This window comes from Megalops cyprinoides, chromosome 14 (assembly GCF_013368585.1).
Source record: "Megalops cyprinoides isolate fMegCyp1 chromosome 14, fMegCyp1.pri, whole genome shotgun sequence".
Taxonomy (NCBI): Eukaryota; Metazoa; Chordata; class Actinopteri; order Elopiformes; family Megalopidae; genus Megalops; species Megalops cyprinoides.
In genome coordinates, this window is record NC_050596.1 from 26,468,087 (window position 1) to 26,487,443 (window position 19,357).

Genomic DNA, 19,357 nt, shown 5'->3' on the forward strand with positions numbered 1-19,357 from the left:
CATGCATACATCCACATATCTTAAACTCACAGTGGTCCTTTCACCGTTGGGAAGAGAAGGTCTCTGCTCCCTTCGTGAAGGTTTAGACTGTAATCTCTGTGCCAGTGCTGTCTGGCATGTAAAATAGACTGTAGTTTTAAACCTTCGAGACCACACTACCCGCATGAGCCCACATGTTCCCAACACCCCAGCTCACACATACACGCACAGACACAGAAAAACATACATTTGCAAACTATCACTATCTCTCTTTCTTTCTCTCTCTCTCTCACACACACACACACACACACACACACATTCAGAATTTGCAACCCTCAAAATTAAATGCATTCCATATGATGTCAAGGATGGGTGGATAGACCAATGAACAGGTGTGTGGATGGATAGAAATGTACGAAGCTCACTGGAGCTTCTAGTGCTAAATGGCCCTCATTGCATATGCAGTGGAGGAAGAAAGGACCGTGTGAGCGCATTACTGCAGCAGCTATCACACTCTCTCTCTCTCTGTCTCTCCCCTCACCCTCCTTGTCCCTCTCTCTCCCTCTCTGTCACTCTCAGGGATGTGTATCACGGTATAGAGGCACTGGACCCCGAGAAGCTGAACGTGTTCCGGACTGTCAGGGAGATCACAGGTGAGAGACGGGCCCTGCCGTGCTGTCATACCGCTCAGAGGGGGTGGGCCGGAGGGTTGCAAAGGAGACCCGGGTCATCCCTCCACTCTGAGGGTCAGTCTGCTGGAGCAAACACAGCGGAACCATGCAACGTGCTTACGCTGGAATTTTTCAACACTGATTTATCCGCTGCAACCTCTCTTCCCCACCCCCCACCACCATCGCCCCGTCAGTGATTGCCCAGCTTAGACAGGGGACTCAGCGGGAAGTCGTTAGTGTCATTAGGAAGATGAAGTTTCCTTCTTGGAGAGAGAGGAGTAAATAAAAACAAACCACAGCGGCCGCCTCTGGAAGACCACATCGCCGGCGTTGAGAACGACTTCCCGTCTCCGTAATTTTTGTCATTAAAGCAATTAATGTCAGCAGACACTGCGCTAACGACACTGGCAAGGCAGGCAGGCGGCCGGGGTGGGGAGAGAGGCTTCGTCTTCTGCAGCTTAAACAGCACAGGACAAAAAAGAGAGAGAGAGCACTTCAGCACAAAACAAACAGTTGTGGAACAGCATGGTAGCCAAATGGGGCACAGAGTATGAGCCACAAGGATGAGAGTATGGATGTTGTTCAGGGTGGTGGTGAGCAGAAAGTCTCAGGCTAGGGGAATGTGAACATCTGTGCTTATGAGCATAAACCCACTGCCCAACCAGCATTCAGCATGTTTCCAACATGATTGCAGCAATAAGTTGTTATAGGAAATGTTGTTTTTCATGTTTGAAATTGCATTGCTGTTTCATTCCAGCTGGACTTACCTGGCTAATTGTGGTTATTACATGTCAGTATTGGTTAGTTTTTAATTCATGCTCCTTTTGCTTATTTTTCACTCAATCTGTTAGTGTTATCTTGTTTCAGTATTCATTCTAACACAACAATTTTGCTGTTTTGTGACCTGTGACAATTTGATTGTGATACTAAAAAAAATTACGATAGATCCGTAAAGTTGTATTAATCGTGCATAAAATTTCCGAGATGCTTAATCTTTGTTTGCTTGTGAGAGTGGTAAAACAGATGTTGTAAATATTTCAAGTCTTACAGTACTTATACAAGAGAACAGTATGTATGCAAGTCTCATGTTAGCCATGCCTGTAACGTACATAAAACCTAAACACTAATAGTTTCGAAAACATAACAGTTAAACATACTTTTCGTATAAAAAGCTGAAGCAGGAAGATGAGTTTACATGAAGGTTATAACTCTGATTGAAAAATGGACTAATTTGTATTCTTTCGTATATTTTCTTCACTATCCTTTTTGATAATAATAGCAACCGCAGAGAAGCACAGTAATATTAGACACATTCTTTTCATTAGTATGATATTGTTTTCCTTCCAAACATGCTTCCAGGGTAATGAATTTGTTTAGCAGCAGCACAAAAGCAATCAAATTTCAGTTACACAGCTTAATTTGTCCTTGCAAATATGGTCTGTCTGGGGTTTTCAATGTTAAAGTAATTTTGGTAATTTATGTAATGGTTGTTCTTACTCTCTTCCTTCCAAGTTTTCTGTCCTCTTTATACCTCGCCTTTATTCCCTCTAATCTAAAACGTTCATTCAGGGATTCATTATCAAATGTTATAAATGGCCAGTTGACATTCTGTAAAGTGGTAACTTACACATAAATATGATTATGCAAATTGATAAGACGGCTACTTTAAACACAATCCCGTTCACACTTTTTTTTTTAAACAAAATCCTTCAATTCACTAATAGACCTAGATGTACACTAGTAGACTGTATAGCTCATTATACTGTTTGTGTAAGGCCTGTTTTCTGTGGGTCAGAGGGATGGTGTTGATGAGTGCTTGTTTCCCTCTGTCCAATGCCCCCAACCCCAGGCTTTCTGAATATCCAGTCCTGGCCAGAGAATATGACAGACCTCAGTGTGTTCTCCAATCTGGCGATCATCGGTGGCAGATCACTGTACAGGTAAGCTGTATCGCCCTCTTACGCACTGACTGCTTCTCATGGCCGTGACAGAAATGTTTTACAAATTCAGTCGGTGTGAACCAACAAAACAAACTCAAGTACAACTGCATGATATGATGGATGAAGAAGAGAATCACCTGATCTTAAAGGCTGTGGGCCATAAGGGTATGGACCTGTGACACTAGTAGAAAAAGTGTCAATAACGTCACCTCAGGTCCAAGGAAGCAACCAATTTCTGGGACCCGGCTGCCACTGCCACTCAGACTCGGATCACCGGAGTCCCAATGAAGAAGGGAGTTCAGAGTTTCATATAAACTGTGAAATAAGGCCTGCGCGAGCAAAAGCAACCGGTTCGATCCGCAGGGAGCCCGTCTCGCACCCTCTGAAAGCTCTTCTGCGCCGAGCTGCAGTGTGAGGGATGCGGACTGTGTATCTGACAGTCTGACTTAGCTTGCATGAGAGCGTCTGAGGAAACGCTGCCATTGTAGCAATTACTGCTTGTCACACAGAGCGCGGGGAAACACAAGACCCAATTCATCTGACACCATGTAATTCCTCCTCTCTGGCCAGAGCGAGAGAGAGAGAAAAAGAGAGAGAGAGGGAGAAAGCAGGGCAGGCTGCTCTGAACTGTAGCGGCAGGGAGAGTAGAGTCCCTCATGATATAACAGCAGTCATTTGCTCAGCCCATCTGAGGGTGCATAACAGCTAACAAAGTGGGCTTTTGATGTGCGGCAAAGCGAGTAGTACCTTGTTCTCAGTACAGCGTAAAGACGTCTCAGATCTAAAGAAGAGTTGTATCTAAGTTCCAGAAAAGCCAGGAATGTTTGTTAAATGTTAATCTTTCTCTCCCTTTCCCTCTTCTTCTCCCCCCCCTCTCTCTCTTTCTCCCCCCTGCCCCCCTTTCTCCTGTCTTGGCCCCGCCCTGTCTTGCCCTCCACAGCGGTATCTCCCTACTGATCCTGAAGCAGCAGTGGATCTCCTCCCTGCAGCTTCAGTCCCTGAATGAGATCAGCGCTGGTAATGTCTACATCACCAACAACAGCCAGCTCTGCTACTACAACACAGTCAACTGGACCAGCCTGTTCCGCACCAACAACCAGAAGGTCCTGATCCGCAACAACCGCGACCCCAGGGAGTGCAGTGAGTTCCGAGAACATCCTGCCGCTGCCGCCTGCCACCCGCTGCCCACCAATCGAGCACAACTCTGTTCTCACACCTCACACATCAGAATCAGAATCAGACCTTTTTGGACAAGCATGCTTCTACACATACAATGAATTTGACTCCATTTCCAGTGTCTCTTGTAGTGCCTGCATACAATGTCAAGACAACAAACACTAAACAACAGTAGTGTTAGAACAAACCACAACGGTAGTGCAGGAATAAGTATGGGATAAGTACATGGAATAAGTACGGGATAAGTACATGGAATAAGTATGGGATAAGTACATGGAATAAGTATGGGATGAGGTATATATGAACAGCTATTGCACAATGAACACAATGAACATGAGTTAAAGTATACCTGTGTGCAGGCTGTGGATAAGTACAGCTAGTAGTTTTACAACCATTGCACTGTGGATAATACTGCACTACTGCACCTTGATAATAGTTCTGTAAATCTAAGGGGTACACCATCTGGTTTGACCTCTCGCTCTCACCCCCATCAGTGTGGAACTGCCTGATTCAGCTTTACTCTGTGCTGGGTGGATGGGAGCTGTTCTCCGCAGATGGTGCTGATGTGACAAGACCTACCGTGCGCTCTGACCGATTGGTCCAGTAGCAACACAAGTGTTTGCTAGAGTTACCTGAGTTCAGAATGAAAACTGTTTTGGTAGATATTAGATTTTGTGCAAGGCAGATATCTATGTAGACGTATCACAAAAAAAAGATTAAATTCCCAGTTTTTGTTATGTAGCAAACATTTCATAAGAAAGCACTGAGACGTGAAAGAAAGAAGAAAAAAAAATCCTCAGATTGCTAGGGCCAGGGATGTTCTAAAATCTTTATTGTAGACTGAATGTCCCCTTTTAACAGGTTGTCAGAAACTTAAAGGCTGAGTTGGAAGTTTTTGGCAGCGGTCTATATTGGAAATGACACGGGGAGCCAGTGCAGTTCTGTGTCACCAGCCCAGCCCCTGTGCGCCGTGCTACCGCTGTGCAGCATTCAGTGGCCTTCAGCTCGGCACCGCTGCAGACTGCGATGTGCCCCTCAGAGAAGGACGGTCAGCGCACAGCACAGCTGGAGCTCTCTGACTTTGAGGAGTCTGAGAGGGGCGAGGGAGTGTACCCGCTCTCCTTGTGCGGGTCTGTGTGCCTGGCTGGGCCCAGCAGGAGTGAGGTGGAGAGCAGGGCCCGCGCGGGAGGGGGGTCAGGGTGAAAGAGAGGGGGGCTTACTCTGGTGTGAAGATCGTCAATAACCCCATTAGAATACAGGAGCCCCCCCGGGAGAGATACCAAGGTGGAAAGCAGCCTGGGCAGCTCTAACAGGCTCAACACATTTGCCGTTGGCAGTTGCAATGTGATATTAAAGAGGCAAATTGTTTTGTGAGCTGAACCTACGACTGGGGCCGTCTGATAGTATTCCGCATTGAGTAAATAATCAGATCATGTAAGCTATTGAGCAACAAAGCCGGCTTGAACCTCTGCAGACGCAGCAGCCCTTCAGGAGCTGTTCTTAATGTCTCTGATCTGGAGCATTGAATCATGGGATTGCTGTTGCTCTTTACTACTACCTGGAAGCAATGAGATACAATCTGTCTGTGATTTTTTTTTTCTTCTTCCCATCACTGAGTGAATGTAATAGATATTCAGAGCCTGTTTTTTTCCCTATTCTCTCTTTTGATGAAGCAGGCTGTTGTGATGCAACGATGATCATTATTGTTTGACTGGAACATCAGCTTCTAAACTACTCAACACTCCCTTCTGGCACCTCTCAGCCCCGCGCAGTCCAGCCTGGCACCGCCTTTGACATCAATAGACCCCATACTGTATGTTTTCAATAGGCTCAAATCTTTGTAGTCGGCAACTTTTTGATCCCTCTGTGCCTGTAACCCCCCCTCCCCCGTTCCCCACATCGAGCCTTTCTTCAGCAATGACCTAAAGCACTAAATACAAACTGAGCCTTGGAACGTGAACTGAAAAAAGCTTTTGATTCAATTGTTTTTTCACTCAGTTTCAAAGACTCATTTTTTTTGGAACGTTCCGGACATGGCACCACAAAAAATGCCCCCCTAGCTTAAATCTGGCTCACCCCTCCAAGGCTGGCATTTTTCAGTCTCCTTGTCCTGTTTGAATCCAGTATGCATTCCTCTATGAAAAGGAGGGGTTTAAAGGAAGTGCCAACCAGACAGCCTTACAGAGTGCAAGCCTGTCAAGGCCAAGAGCAGTGTAGCAGGTGCGTGAGAATGTAAATAGTAGAAGTGCGATTTGCTTTTGCCTGTCTGATACTCCCAGCTTGTCTGGGGACACGTTCACTTGTCCTCTGTCCAGGGAACCAATCCACTTTGTAGGCAGCTGACGGAGGGAACTCTCCTAAATCACCATGTGGGGGGATGTGGAGCGCTCTGATTCTGCATGAATGGGGGACGCTAGCACAAGCTCATGAGACAACAGCCACAGAGAGCAGGAAAATCAACATCCCTAGTCTGTCGCTTCACTCTCTGGTTTGTTGAAGGAAGTGCAGCGCTCTCCTGATAGAGCTACCAGGCCGGGGTCGGTCTTCGTTGGGGGAATGCCGCCGCTGCTGCTGCCGAGCGCTGATTTACCCACAATTCCTGGGTGTCAGTTTTGTGTTTTTTTTTTTTTCCCTTCTCTCCCCGAAACGCATTGGTCTGGAAGGAGGAAGTTGCAGCGGCATGCTGTTCCACCAGCTCTGTCTCACCTGGCTCGCACAGTGGAACACTGTGGGGCCACTCTGCTGCACAGCTCTTTTCTGCAGCTCTGACACACTGCGTTAATATCACGGCCGTCCTGCCACACGCCCATCTCAGCAGTCTGTTCCCCATGTGTACAACCACACGTTAACCCTTTTGATTCACCTTTGCGCATCAATCAGTGTTTTCAACATTTTCCACACAAAACGTGTGGGCTAGTGCTAGTGTCAGAGAGCCACACTACAGGATGTTTTATGTCACTGTTTTTCAGTTAGTATTTGACTGGTGATTCTGCTTTCATTCAATGTAAGTCAGCTAACCAAATATCTATTATCTGGGAGTGTTGTTAGCCTGGTCTGACACTGTTGCTGGTTTAAATTGAATGGGTGCACTTATGTTTGTGATGGAAGTCGATCTGGATAAGAGCGTCTGCTCAATGCATGTAATGTAATGTCATGTGTCTGTCCCACAGCCTTGGAGCGGATGGTGTGTGACCCGTTATGCTCAGATGGCGGCTGCTGGGGCCCTGGGCCAGACCAGTGCCTGTCCTGTCGTTATTTCAGCAGGGGGCGCACTTGCGTGGAGTCCTGCAACCTCTACGAAGGGTGAGCGAGCACGGTTTCCACACTTACCTGCCTGTAACATCACAGCAGTACCAGGCGTTTAAAAAAAATCCCTCAAGACTGAAGAGAATAATTTCACAGTTTTTGACATCCTGGATAGCATGTGGTATTGAACAACCCACTCCCAGGCTTACCAAAGCACAGCAATAATGCTATGTCCTTTATGTGTCGTAAAAATAGATTCCAGTGTTTGTATGAACTTGGAGGCTCAGGCCCACTCTATACTTCATACAGCGACGAGACACATCAAATAACAGTGTGAATACCAAGGGAAAAGTCCTAGAAACCCAAGACTTACTTTTCACTTGCTGCAGAATCTCAAGCAGGGATACGCTCTTGCATTTGAAATTTTGGTGACTTATTGTGCAAGCCGTAGCGTGAGCCTACACACCGCGCTCATGCTAATGTAGACATGAATCACCAAACGCGTTTCATGTCTGCTCGTTCCCGATCCCAGAAGTCGCCTTCATCTCAGTGTGACCTCGGTTTAAAGATGCGCTAATCAAACACAGAGCTCGGTCAGGCACACCTGTTGACGGTCTTCTCAGGCTTGGAGCAAGGAAGCACGGCTTTGAAGTACAGATAAGCGACAACGCTCAGCTGTCGTGGGTGGGGGAGCTCCTGTAGGCAGGTGTTGTGCTGCCAGTTACTCACCACCTATACTCTCTTGTGTACTATAACCGTAATATATTGAAATACAGCCTGTTAAAGAATGCTTTTGAAGAATACAGTGTGTGTATACTGTACAGGCATACGATATTTTTAATTCTTATTTTGTAATAATCAACAGCGTCTCAAATAACCATGATATGAAAATTTGCAGGAAAAACAACAGTTTTTAAATGAAAACAAGTATCTTCTCCATAATCACATAAAAAGCTTTTTCAAATGTTTTTTTCCGAACATTTTTATATTTGTGCAAATATGGGGAATAGCTGATCGGAAGGGAAGTAGCAGTGTTGCTGGTTATTCTTGCAGCTGTAATAACATCGCTGTCAAACACACACATGCACAAATAAACACACTGCATCAGGGCAGAGTTTTATGGAATATGTGAACCCTTTACATGCAGGGCCACTTGTGACTTTCTTTGCTGGATTCTAATGTACACAGATTACCTGGTTATGAGCTATGGGTTATCTCATTTATATCGCTCAGTCCGCATGAATGACTTCATTATTTCATCAGGTGTCTTTATTTAAGAATGCCCTGGACTGCTTTGCAGGACTACAAAGTTTTGTGAACAAGCACTATATATCTGCCATATATGTGGAATGATCAGTGACCGTACACTTCACCCTACATTTCAATCTCTACAGATTAACCCAGTTTATAATAATTCCCCCCACACAGACACACATCATCACATGTTTCATGTTCACTCCTTTTTCAAGGGCACACTTCCCTTTTAAAGCAACTCATTAACACATGTCTGTAGTCAGTACATTTGATCCAGCAGAGAAGATACAGCCCGCAGTCTTTGGTTGTATCTCTTACGGCTTGCCGAAAAAAGAATGTGTTACGTCAGACCTCATTATTGCTGTAAGGTATGTAACCAGCATGCTCTGGAGTTTTCTCACTGCTTTTGATTCACCCAATTAACTGCTCTCTGGGCCTCTGTGATCTTAATGAACCTAAACAAGGACCAGCGTCAGCCTTTGTGGAGTCAGCTGTTCCAGGAACAGTCAGGGGGAGTATTGGGTCATGGCGGGTTGGGGGGCGGGCTTCTCCTCTTATGCTGAAGCGACCCTCCAGTGAAGTCACATGCTAATGCTTCCTCTTGAATTTCCAAGCAGAGTCTCTGGCTCTAAAGCCAAGCTTCTCACCAGCCCGTATGTGGTAGAGAAACGGGAGGCAGGTCCTGAAAGGTAGGACATAGTGCTGTGAGACATGCAGCATCTCTTATTGTGCATGTGAGACACTGCACACCCAACTGTTCACCTACAGGGGGCGCAAGAGATTCTTTCCGGTGCAGCTCACAGAAGTCTGCTGAGAAATGTGTTGACTGTGTTGAGACTCGCTCTGGGGTTAAGTGTCCACCCTGATTGCAGCCCTTGTTTCTATATCATTCTCCTGTAGTACTACAGCAAGTGCATGCCACAGTTGTTCACAAATGAAACGAGCATATCACCAGGCCAGAGTTTTGACAGAGACCACTGTCTCTCTTCCTTGAGATACAGTGTTCTCTGTCATCACTGGTCTTTCAATACAAGGCAAACAAGTGTGACAACACAGGCGTTGAAATATCTGACAGCTGAAGAAAAAAAGAATCTGTGTTCTTATACGGCTAGATCCTGTGTTAAGGCTGACATTCCGAGGCATGCGAGCTTCCTCCAAGTGAACATAAGTAAATGACTTTGACCAGAAAGAAATGCCACTTAAGGAAACATGAGGAGCTACTTTGAGCAGAGCCAAGTGATTGATTGCACTGATAGCACAGACCTCTGACCTACTGTTTCACTCCCTCCCTGCACCACCAAACCTGTCTGTGCCTGCGTCACAGTTTGCACTGTACCTTGTCATTACCTCAGGGTGGCTCCTTATGAAAATGCCTGCACGCCACTCCAACCACTTTCTCTTAATGGAGCTGAATGTCTCTGTGGTCGACTATGTTACTATAGTGCACAAATCATGGTGAGCTTGGTGGAGCCAAGTATGTGCTCTGGCTCACAGAAAATATTAGTGTATCTCACACTGCAGAACATGCTGCACAGACATACAACCTGTCCATTTCATCCTTTTTATTACAGTTTAAGCAGTAACCAGGCTTGGACCATGAACATGGCTCAACCCAGGGGTTGGCAACCTAAATGAACTGAAGAGCATTTTTTCCAAAAAATTTCACAATAACACACCGATCTGAGAGCTGCAATACATTTTAACCTTTAAGAAGTTAAAAAAAAGATGCTGGTTGTTTTGAACACAAAAGGAATGTGATATAGGAGAGCAAGGGAGGGAGGGGAGCACAAGTACATTTTTACATGCTTCCCCTAACTATTCCCTATTGCATTTTTTGCTTTTACTTATTTGCATTTTTGTGATTAATACTAAAATATTGGAGTACAGGCTGAGCTCTGAATGTGTTCAGATGAGGGCAACACCCCTGAGTGACAGTGGCTAGAAACCTTTTGTTTGGTTTTATATTAATGTGGTTATAATTTAGTGGGTGAAGTGTGAGCTAAGAGCCTATTTAAATAGTCTGATAATAGGTAAATTTGTACACCTTCTAATTGATCATTTTTATAGATTGCCTCAGAGCCACCGGGGGGGGGGGGGGGTTTCAAGGACCCGTATGCTGCTCCAAAGCCGCAGGTTGCCAACCCCTGTCTTAGCATATGAATCACAACTATGTTTGACGGCCAGTAATTGAACCATTGCCAGGAAGCATCTTTGGAAAAGGTCTTTGTATCTTACCATATTAGCTGAAGAGCACATTACCTACTATTCTGTGTTCCAAAAAAAAAAAAAAAAAAGATTTTGGAGCATATTACAGAACTGTTTTGTAATAATAACAGGCTTTTAGTGCTCCCATTCTGGGAGGGAACCATAGCTACCCCATTCCCCAAAAAAAGAGGAGAGGAGAGAGAGAGCAGCTCAAAGTCGAGAACAAACCTGCTCACACTCCTTCCATCGGGGGAATCAAGAAGGGGGGAATTACGCCAGATAATTGAGCAAAAATGTTTAATTAAAAAGTCACTCCTGTGGATTGGGCAGCCGCTGTGCGTCGGGTGGCGAGGCGGAACAGGCCTGAATCCCCGCTAATCCCGCGCCCGCGCCCGCCAGGCAGACCCAGACCGCACACCCAGCTGCAGAGCAGGAAGTGGCGTGTCAGGATGGAAATGAGATTTCGTTCCAGCGGGGAGAGAGGGGGCACACAGGCTTTTGTTGGGCAGGGTTTTATTCCCCCACTCTTTCTCAAAGAAAAGGAAAAGCCCTGCTCTCAGCGAGCACAGAGTGGCTTTCCGTCTCATTGCAGACGTTTCATTTGGTTAGAGGTGAGGAAAGCAGGAAAGTATGAATACTCTGAGAGCAAGGGGGGATTCAGAGGAGTTTCCTGAAAGGCTTTTTTAAGATGAAATCCCATGCAGTGAGGATTGTGTGACATGCATTGGATGCTGCCATCTATCTTTAGAGAAGACTTTGCAGTGATTTTCCAGCCAAAACACTGAGGTGTGGCGAAGGGAGTCAGCCCGTATTTATTACACTATAATATTATAAACCCCCTCCCCTGTATAGGGGCATTCTTCTTGACCTCTCTCTCTGGGCTCCCCTCAGCTCAGATGTAGATACAGATACAGCAGTGTCAAATGCAACAGCTGAAGTTCAAGCCAGCTTTCATTGTTTGCAGCGTTTTCCTATTCCAAAGACGAAGAAAAAAAGAAAACAAAAAAGAAAAAATGAATAGTTTTGAAGTGAACATCATTAGACAATGTGTTTTATCCTGTCCAGACAAACAGTAGCTACTTCTAATTGATTTTTTTTTTTTTTGGGGTCTTGTTTTTCCGCCTAGTGAGACAATCCCTTTTAATTAAAAAGCAGCGACACCACATGGGCACATGTTCCCTCACTGAGCCCGCATCTAATCCTTCCTGTTGGACACAGGGCACAGTGGTGTCTGCTGTGTAAGGGCCTTATCAAGGGCCAGCCAGGAGTCAAGGTGGCGGGACTGGGGATGTAGGGCTTGGTGGATCATGAAAATGTGATATGTAGGTCTTACTGTGTTAATATAGCAACTCCTTTGTAGTAATACAGTAGCACCTTTGTAGTATTGGAGATAATTTGTGTGTGTGTGTGTGTGTGTGTGTGTGTGTGTGTGTGTGTGTGTGTGTCTCAGTTTGTATCTTTCTGAGATCCACTCTGGGTTGAGAGATTTTTTTTTCTGGGTTAAAGGTATTTATTTAGTTTTATCGAGGAATGGCAGCCATGCTCTAATGTACAGTCCACATGGGTGTGCAGTACAGTCTAAACCCACTAAGTTAAACATTTGCACCACTGATGTGCGTCTGTCTCAAGAGACAGTTATCGTACAGTATTGCCAGAGCACAGTGATGACATATAATTCATAGGTCTGCTAGTCGGAGTATTTGTGGTCAGTTACCGTCTAAGGTGTCTCCACTCTCCACTCAAAGCTAAGGGCTCTCAGGTGCTTAGTTAAACACAGTTGCGTTACAAGGTATTGTCATTGCAAGGAGCTGTTCACATTTCCGTCTGAAATAGACCCATTTCATATCACCTCAAAGATCTTTTCTTAAAAGTGGCCTGACATTAATATGAATATGAATCAAGGAATTGCTGTAGTTTTATGCATTTATTCTCCATTTCTTACCTGAGGCACTAAAATTCCTTCAGCCAGACCTATTGAAAAATCTAAAGAAACCCTGGCCTTGTCCTCCCAGCAGACCAAACAGCCCCCGTGTTTGTCAATTAAGTATAGCGCTGTTAATTATTCATGGGAGCCTTCACTCGCCTTTTTAGAATATTGACCCATCTCGGTGCTTCACTTAATCAGCCTCTTCCTTCGCCATTATTGTCACCTGGACTGTAGAACCTGCCTGCATGAGGAAAACATTCTTTTAAGGGAAATAAAGGATGAACCTGACCTCTGAAGCAAACCAATCACAGCTCTTTGCTGTCCACTGAGAAGCATAACATTTAAATGTTACGAGTTTAAATCAGTTCATCGTTAATAAAGTGTTTGAGTCAGATTGTTGCACTTGCAATTTGAACTATGTGCCTGCCACCAGTCACAGGAAGGATTCGCATTTTGCCATGGTCGATATAGAAGGAATGACATAAAAATGAAATGTCTGCTTTTGTGACCGAAAGCCATAACAATCAGACAAGGCTTATAGAGTTAAAGACAGGACACCTGAAAAAAACCTGTGGTTGCGCAACTCTATTTCAATCCAGACTCACAGTGTTTTGAAGGATTGCTCTTTTTTCCCCGTGTACATTCACTCCACTGCATCCCTCTCCCACTACTTTCCAAAGGCTTGAATGAATGACGGTTTAATTCACTCCAGCACAATTGCCCCATCTACTCCCATTCACTGGTACACAGGTAGCCTGTCAGAAAGGGCTGGGAGCACAGATGCAGCTATTGATTTAATCCTTCTCTCTCTCCTCGTCTCCCAGGGATGTGCGCGAGTTTGCTAACGGCTCCGTGTGCCTGGAGTGTGACCCCCAGTGCGAGAAGGCCGAGGACAACATGCTGACCTGCCATGGCCCGGTAGGATCACCAGTATACACAGACAAGTCCCAGAGTCTTTCCTGTCCAGTACAAATCCACCCTAAGCTCTTCCAGGAAGTGTTAAACGTGGTGTGAAAGGTGGCCCTGTGCACTAGGCTTATCTCCCAGCTGACGACTGATGCATGAAAACACCCAGAAGGTCATTGAAAGGGTGTATATTCTTTCTCTCTTTTCTTGCTTTCTCACAATGCACCCATCTTAAACAAAATGTGTTGATATTATGCTTTAAGTAATGCTACGGTCACTCAACAAGAGGTAAGAACTTCTGACATGATGAAAAAATGTTACATTTGAAAAAGCATAAAGGTGCAAAAGTTTTGGCTTGAAGAGCTTTCTTCAATCCTGTTAAAATCACACTTATGGTCAGGTAACAGGCACATAACAAACAGGTTAATGAGATTTATCTGTTTTTTTATATTATTATATATTGATTTATTTTTGTTTCCGATATAGTTTTAAAGATACCAACACTCAACCAAACTGTTTTGACACTGTTGATCAGGAAATTCTCAACCACTCCAAACCAAACATAAATCACCTCTGTAGGCCCTGCAAGGCTCTCACTTGGTCAGGGCCTATGATTAATTGTATCCTCTGTGAAAGCATGCATTTGTCTGCTTTACTAATTGATTTATGAGCTGTGCATTCATAGAATAGTGTTCTTGGCTGGCTAATAATGGCATTGGTGGTTGCAAAGTGAACTTGCATAAGGTGTGTTTTTTATTTATTAAACAGCAATGCAATACTGAACAAGACCCCAGAGATATTCAGAATGTCACAACACTGCGTGTGGCAGCTTGCTCATGAGTTGTTGCTGTTTCTTAATTGGGACACTGTACATGCATCAAACCTGGCAGAGCTAGAGATTAAGGGTAATGTTAAGTGTCATTCTTCATAAGAACCTTGCACCGTTGTTATTGGTTAGACATTACACTCTGATATTCTAGCAGTGGTGGCGGTGGTAGTGGCAAGTACTGTCATCGTGTGACTGCTGTCTCATCGGCCCTGTGGTTTTTGTTCCAACTGCCTTTTCCATGGCATTTATAATTGAAAAAGCTACAATTTACATTAGAACAGAGGGAGGGGCGGTCAGTGCAGGCTGAAGATCAAGGCCCTCACCCTTTGGTGCGTGGAATTCCATGTCATTTGGAATTTTCTACCTGCTCCGAGTTGTGTTTGATATCACACGTGAACCCCTCATTAAAGGAGAGACGGAGAGCACGGTGCTGTGTGCTGCGATGCTTCTCACTTCCTCCCTTTGCCAGACCTCCCGCAGGCGGTCACAGTCTAGACGAGACTGAGAGCTCGCAGATGAAACCAGAGCCCCACCTGTGGACTGCATATCAATCCATCGTGGGGGCCCTCTGAAAAGTGGCCTCGCATAGAAGCCGACCGGTAATGCGGAGTTTTTTCCGTCACCGTTCGGCATTGAACGCACTCCCTGTGGCTCCGGTGGCCCGTCCGAGCGCTGCCTCGGGAGTCATCGCTCGTGACAGGCCAGAGTAAGCAAGCCGGAGGGCTCGGGTTTCAGGGGAAAATGAGCTCATTGTTATTGAGGCAGATTAGCCTGAGCTGTATTTTGATGCTCTTGGCTGGCCGCCTGAAACTCATTGGCGCGTTCTAAACAGAAGAGCCTGGGATAGAGAGTCTGAGGGGTTTATAGAGATGAAGCAGTGTGGGTTTATCCATGCGAAGGGCGGATTTTAGGACTCTTTGCGGGGATCTGGTTGACGTTTTGGCTCTCATGTTTGTACCTGTAGAGTCAGAACGGAAACCTGCCCCCCTTTAAAATGGTCACAGAGTAGAGGGTGATGGGCTCAGCAAACACAGCTGCTGACTCTTCAGGTTATAACTCATAACAGCTCTCCAATTTGAGAAAAGCCTGTTAGTGGAAATTGTCTTGAGCAGTGAAGTGAGAGGCAGAAAACGGCCACATGTTCAGTCCAGCGGGTGAGGAGAGACAGGACATAGGAGCACAGACTGCCGAACAGCTGAATGGATATTAATAGACACTGTCCCCAGCACCAGCTGTATAGAGAAGAGTCACACCATACAGAACCGATTTTGATAACCTCCCTTGCTAGCTGTTGTGGGGAATTCAGATAAACAAGGTAGCAGACTTCATTACTACCACTCTGTGTACTGAGTCCCTGATACAAATGAATTGCCACTTTGGCTTCTAATTGATAAACTGGCTTTTTCTGTGAAATAGTTGACATGGGAACATATATTGCTGAATGCGACACCAAGATTTGTGCATTTAGCTAGCACTTCTAGTGTGCTGTCTTGTCCACAGGTGTAGTAGGGAACTTTGACCAGGTTGTAATGCTTGTGGGAAGACTGAGTCACTCAAAGACAAACTGCCCTCTCGCAACGCTCCCTGACAGGGGCTGTTATTTTTTACCTCGTGGCACGAACCGCCAAGGTTGCGGTGAACTGGAAAGTGTGGCCAGAAACGGAGCCTCTTAAATCTCCGGACTTTCACGTTAGAAATATGGACAGCGACGTATGTTTTGAGAGGTGGCTATGAGAAGGTCATGATGTATCTAACAGACACAGAGGCTTTTTTACGAGGGCCTGTTAAATCCCCATTTGCGGAATCTGACGGCTGTATAAATAACCTTTATGACAGTCCAACAGGAGAGCTCCACGGCCTCCTGGAACTGCAGGCGGTAGCTCCTGTAACCGGGGTCAGTCATCAGTAAATGCCAGGGAGTCCACCCCGAGCTGGCCGCTGAAATGTAATGGTGGCCGCTACTGCAGTGGGGGGCGTTATTGATTTTGGAGGGTAAAAGGTTAGCTGTTGTCACGCCAGACACACATAACTGATGCAGCCACATTGCATTCAGCTGTGTATGAAGCAGAGCATTTGCATGGCGGCTTAGCAGAGCCGTCTGTTATAACAGACTGAAGTGCAGCACGTTTGCTTTTCCTCTGCCCAGCGGTTCGGCTTTTATTACACTGATCATTGTGTTGTAATCGCCCAAATGAAACGATTTGTTTATTGGACTGTGTGTTTTAATGGATGCTGTGTACCCTTTCCCTTGTGGTAAAGGAGATGAAAACCATTAAACCAATCACTCGATCATTGTCTGAAAAATGCCATTAAAAGACACCGGTAGTGGCACTCAGAATTACATTATACTTCAGCATACACACACATGTAAGCACTTTCATGTGTGCACGTGTATGCAGATTGATGCCCTTATGCACTACAAACAGAGATGCGCACACGTACGCAGAGAAGTCCCCCAAATGTTTACCAGTCTACATTTCTGCATGTTACACTCCATTTCCCCTGTTGGAATTTGTGTGCGTGTGTGTGTGTGTGCGTGTATGTGTGGGTGTTTGTGTGTGTAGGTATTTGTGTGTGTGTGCCTATGCGCGTGTGTGTGCACACACGTGCCCTTGTCGGTGTGTCAGTCAGTGTCAGTTGGTCCGTCAGCCTCCCGGTGTTTGGAGCAGGACTGGCCCTGAAAAACTCTGAGACTTTTACAGCTTCCCGCCCCGTCTCCGCTCACAGCTCCTCTTCCATTATTAGCCCCATAAATCCTCTCTGTGTCGATGCTTATGGTTATTGTGTGCGCTGTGAGGGATGGTTATGAGTCCCGGCCTGGTTGCTGGCTCTTTATATGTCTCCTCCTTCTACCCCCCCCCCCCTCCTCTGTCCTGGCCTGGCTGTGTAACAGGGCCCTGATCACTGCGTTAAGTGCCTGCACTTCAAAGACGGGCCCAACTGCGTGGAGAAGTGTCCAGACGGACTGCAGGGAGCCAACAGCTTCATCTTCAAATACGCTGAGGCCAACAATGAGTGTCATCCCTGCCACTCCAACTGCACTCAGGGGTAAGAGTGCACGTGCGCGTGTGTGTGTGTGTGTGTGTGTGTGTGTGTGTGTGTGTGTGTGTGTGTGCGCGCGCAGTGAGAGAGTGCAGTGCTTGTATATTTGTGCATGTTCACACAGTGAACAGTGAAAATATGATGCCTTTGCAAGGACAGCATTTTACAATGTTCAGTTAGTGTTTACAGTAGAGGTATGTGTATGCTGTTCCAGCAACTCCTTTTCTTAGATCTATTTCAACACAACAGGTCGTCCACACACGTTTGAAAGATACAAGCCAAGTGAAGGCAATTGCTGGCGTCCGGGGAAATCATACATAGCCTGATTAAACAATGAGATCTGATTGTAATGCCAATGCGCCGTTACTCCATTTGCCCCCTCAATGCCCTGGGTGCCACCTCAGCCACCATCCTCTCTCTGTGGATAAACACAAGGACTGCAGACACTGGGTTACAGCACACAGCTCTGCAGGGTGAAAGAATAGCCTCCTGCTGTGAAGACACGAATCTGTAGAAGAACGAGATGATGAAGTCAGTCCCAGGGACGAGGGGGGAGATGTCAGCTCTCTCTCCTCCTCCTCCTCCTCCCCCCCCCCCCCTTTGGCATCAAAGGGCTCACCGCAAGACTTTTTGAAATGCTCTCGGAGGTGGCTTCATCTCCACGGCAGCGGGGATCTGCCCGGGGTTACAGCCAGGTTGCCACTGATCCTGGCCATCACACGCGCTGACGGCCGAACCTGTCCGGTCGGAGGGTCAGCTCAAGCACGCCTCGTTTCCTTAACCATCACCTTGACTGATAGGGGCAGGCTGAGATCTCAGGTCAGCAGAGAGAGAGGCTGTGCTTTACTGGTGCAGGTTTAAAGATGACTGGGCTTCAAGATAAGAAAGCAGAGGCTGAGGAGTATCTAGTCAGTGGGTGTGTAGCTGTCCTAATTTATGCATTCATCATGCAAATAAAACTAACCTGAGTTTCTAGATACATGGCAGCAAGGTGGGATAACATTAGGGTCACCGGACATGCACTGAGTGTGCTAGTCCCAAATAGCCCAAAGACCCAGCTGTACCAGCAGGTCACATTGTATTGCTGAAGTATTTCAAGCCATTAAAGCCAGCCCAGATCCACAGTCTGATAATCTGAGTGATGCAGGAGAGAAGAAGCACATGGTGGTAACAAGATGGAGGGATGGTGAGAGAATGTGATTGAGTCGGAGGTGATGGGCCTGGCAGGCCTTGAAAGACGGCCCTAAATTGTGTCTTTAAGTGGGAAATGGGATAGAGGAAGGGGCCTCCGCCCCGCTTCCCCCCCCAGGAAACCCTTTGAGGCGCTGCAGAGTCAATCGCAGAAAAGGAATTGGGCACTGTACCCTGAAGACCAACACCTTTTATATGTTCTCCCAAACAGATTCCTCCTGTCAAGGTGCTTGTGTTATCAGACTGTGGGGTAATGCATCACATTACATCCATTTGGCAGGCACTCTTATCCAGAGCGCCTGGATAACAGGAATGCATGTAATGCAATGCATGCAGTACATTTCCAGCTTTATCAAACGGAATCAGAATTAAACCTTATACATTGTATGACAACTAACTTTTTGATGAAAATATATTTCGTTAGTTTGAGCGCTGAGGGTATTTAATCGAAATTTTACGATATAAACTCACTTTCAGCACCGTCTTCCAAATTATTGCTTTTCCTCATGTGCTGCATTTCAGAACAGAGATGATGAGAATCAAGGTGCATAACTATTTGGCCTTTTTTGCTTTCAGAGGTAGTGTTGACACTGGCTTTCATTTTATTGGGTTACAGAGTGGGTCGTAGGTGCTGGTCGAGCCTGGCCACTGATGTTGGAAAGGCGGGAGAGTGAGAAATATGTAGGTTTTTATCTAATTCTGTCTCTGTCTCCTTCCCAGGTGCATTGGGCCCCGAATACAAGACTGCGTGGGAATGATGGACAGGTACTCTCCACCAGTACTAATCTCACTTTTCCTGTCTTTCTTTCTTACTGGTGAGCCGACTAAGAAGGTAGTTCACGTCCATCCCTGATCTTACCTCTGGGTCCATGTGTAGCACATTCACTCACTTGAACAGGGTCTATGACACCACCCCTCACCGACAAAAAGTGCCCAGCCAAGCACCAACTGTTCCGTGATCAGAGGAAGTTACACTTGGCAAATGTGTGGA

The 19,357-nt window shown here is 46.0% G+C and overlaps 1 protein-coding gene across 1 annotated transcript in view; it reads left to right on the forward strand.

Moving 5' to 3' along the window:
- LOC118789536 (receptor tyrosine-protein kinase erbB-4-like) overlaps positions 1-19,357 on the forward strand; it is a 294,445-nt gene that overhangs the window by 219,962 nt on the left and 55,126 nt on the right. The window contains exons 10-16 of the mRNA XM_036546004.1: positions 559-632; positions 2,500-2,590; positions 3,531-3,730; positions 6,937-7,069; positions 13,223-13,316; positions 17,027-17,181; positions 19,087-19,131. Coding sequence (XP_036401897.1) covers positions 559-632; positions 2,500-2,590; positions 3,531-3,730; positions 6,937-7,069; positions 13,223-13,316; positions 17,027-17,181; positions 19,087-19,131 — 792 coding nt within the window. The remainder of the gene's footprint in view (positions 1-558; positions 633-2,499; positions 2,591-3,530; positions 3,731-6,936; positions 7,070-13,222; positions 13,317-17,026; positions 17,182-19,086; positions 19,132-19,357) is intronic.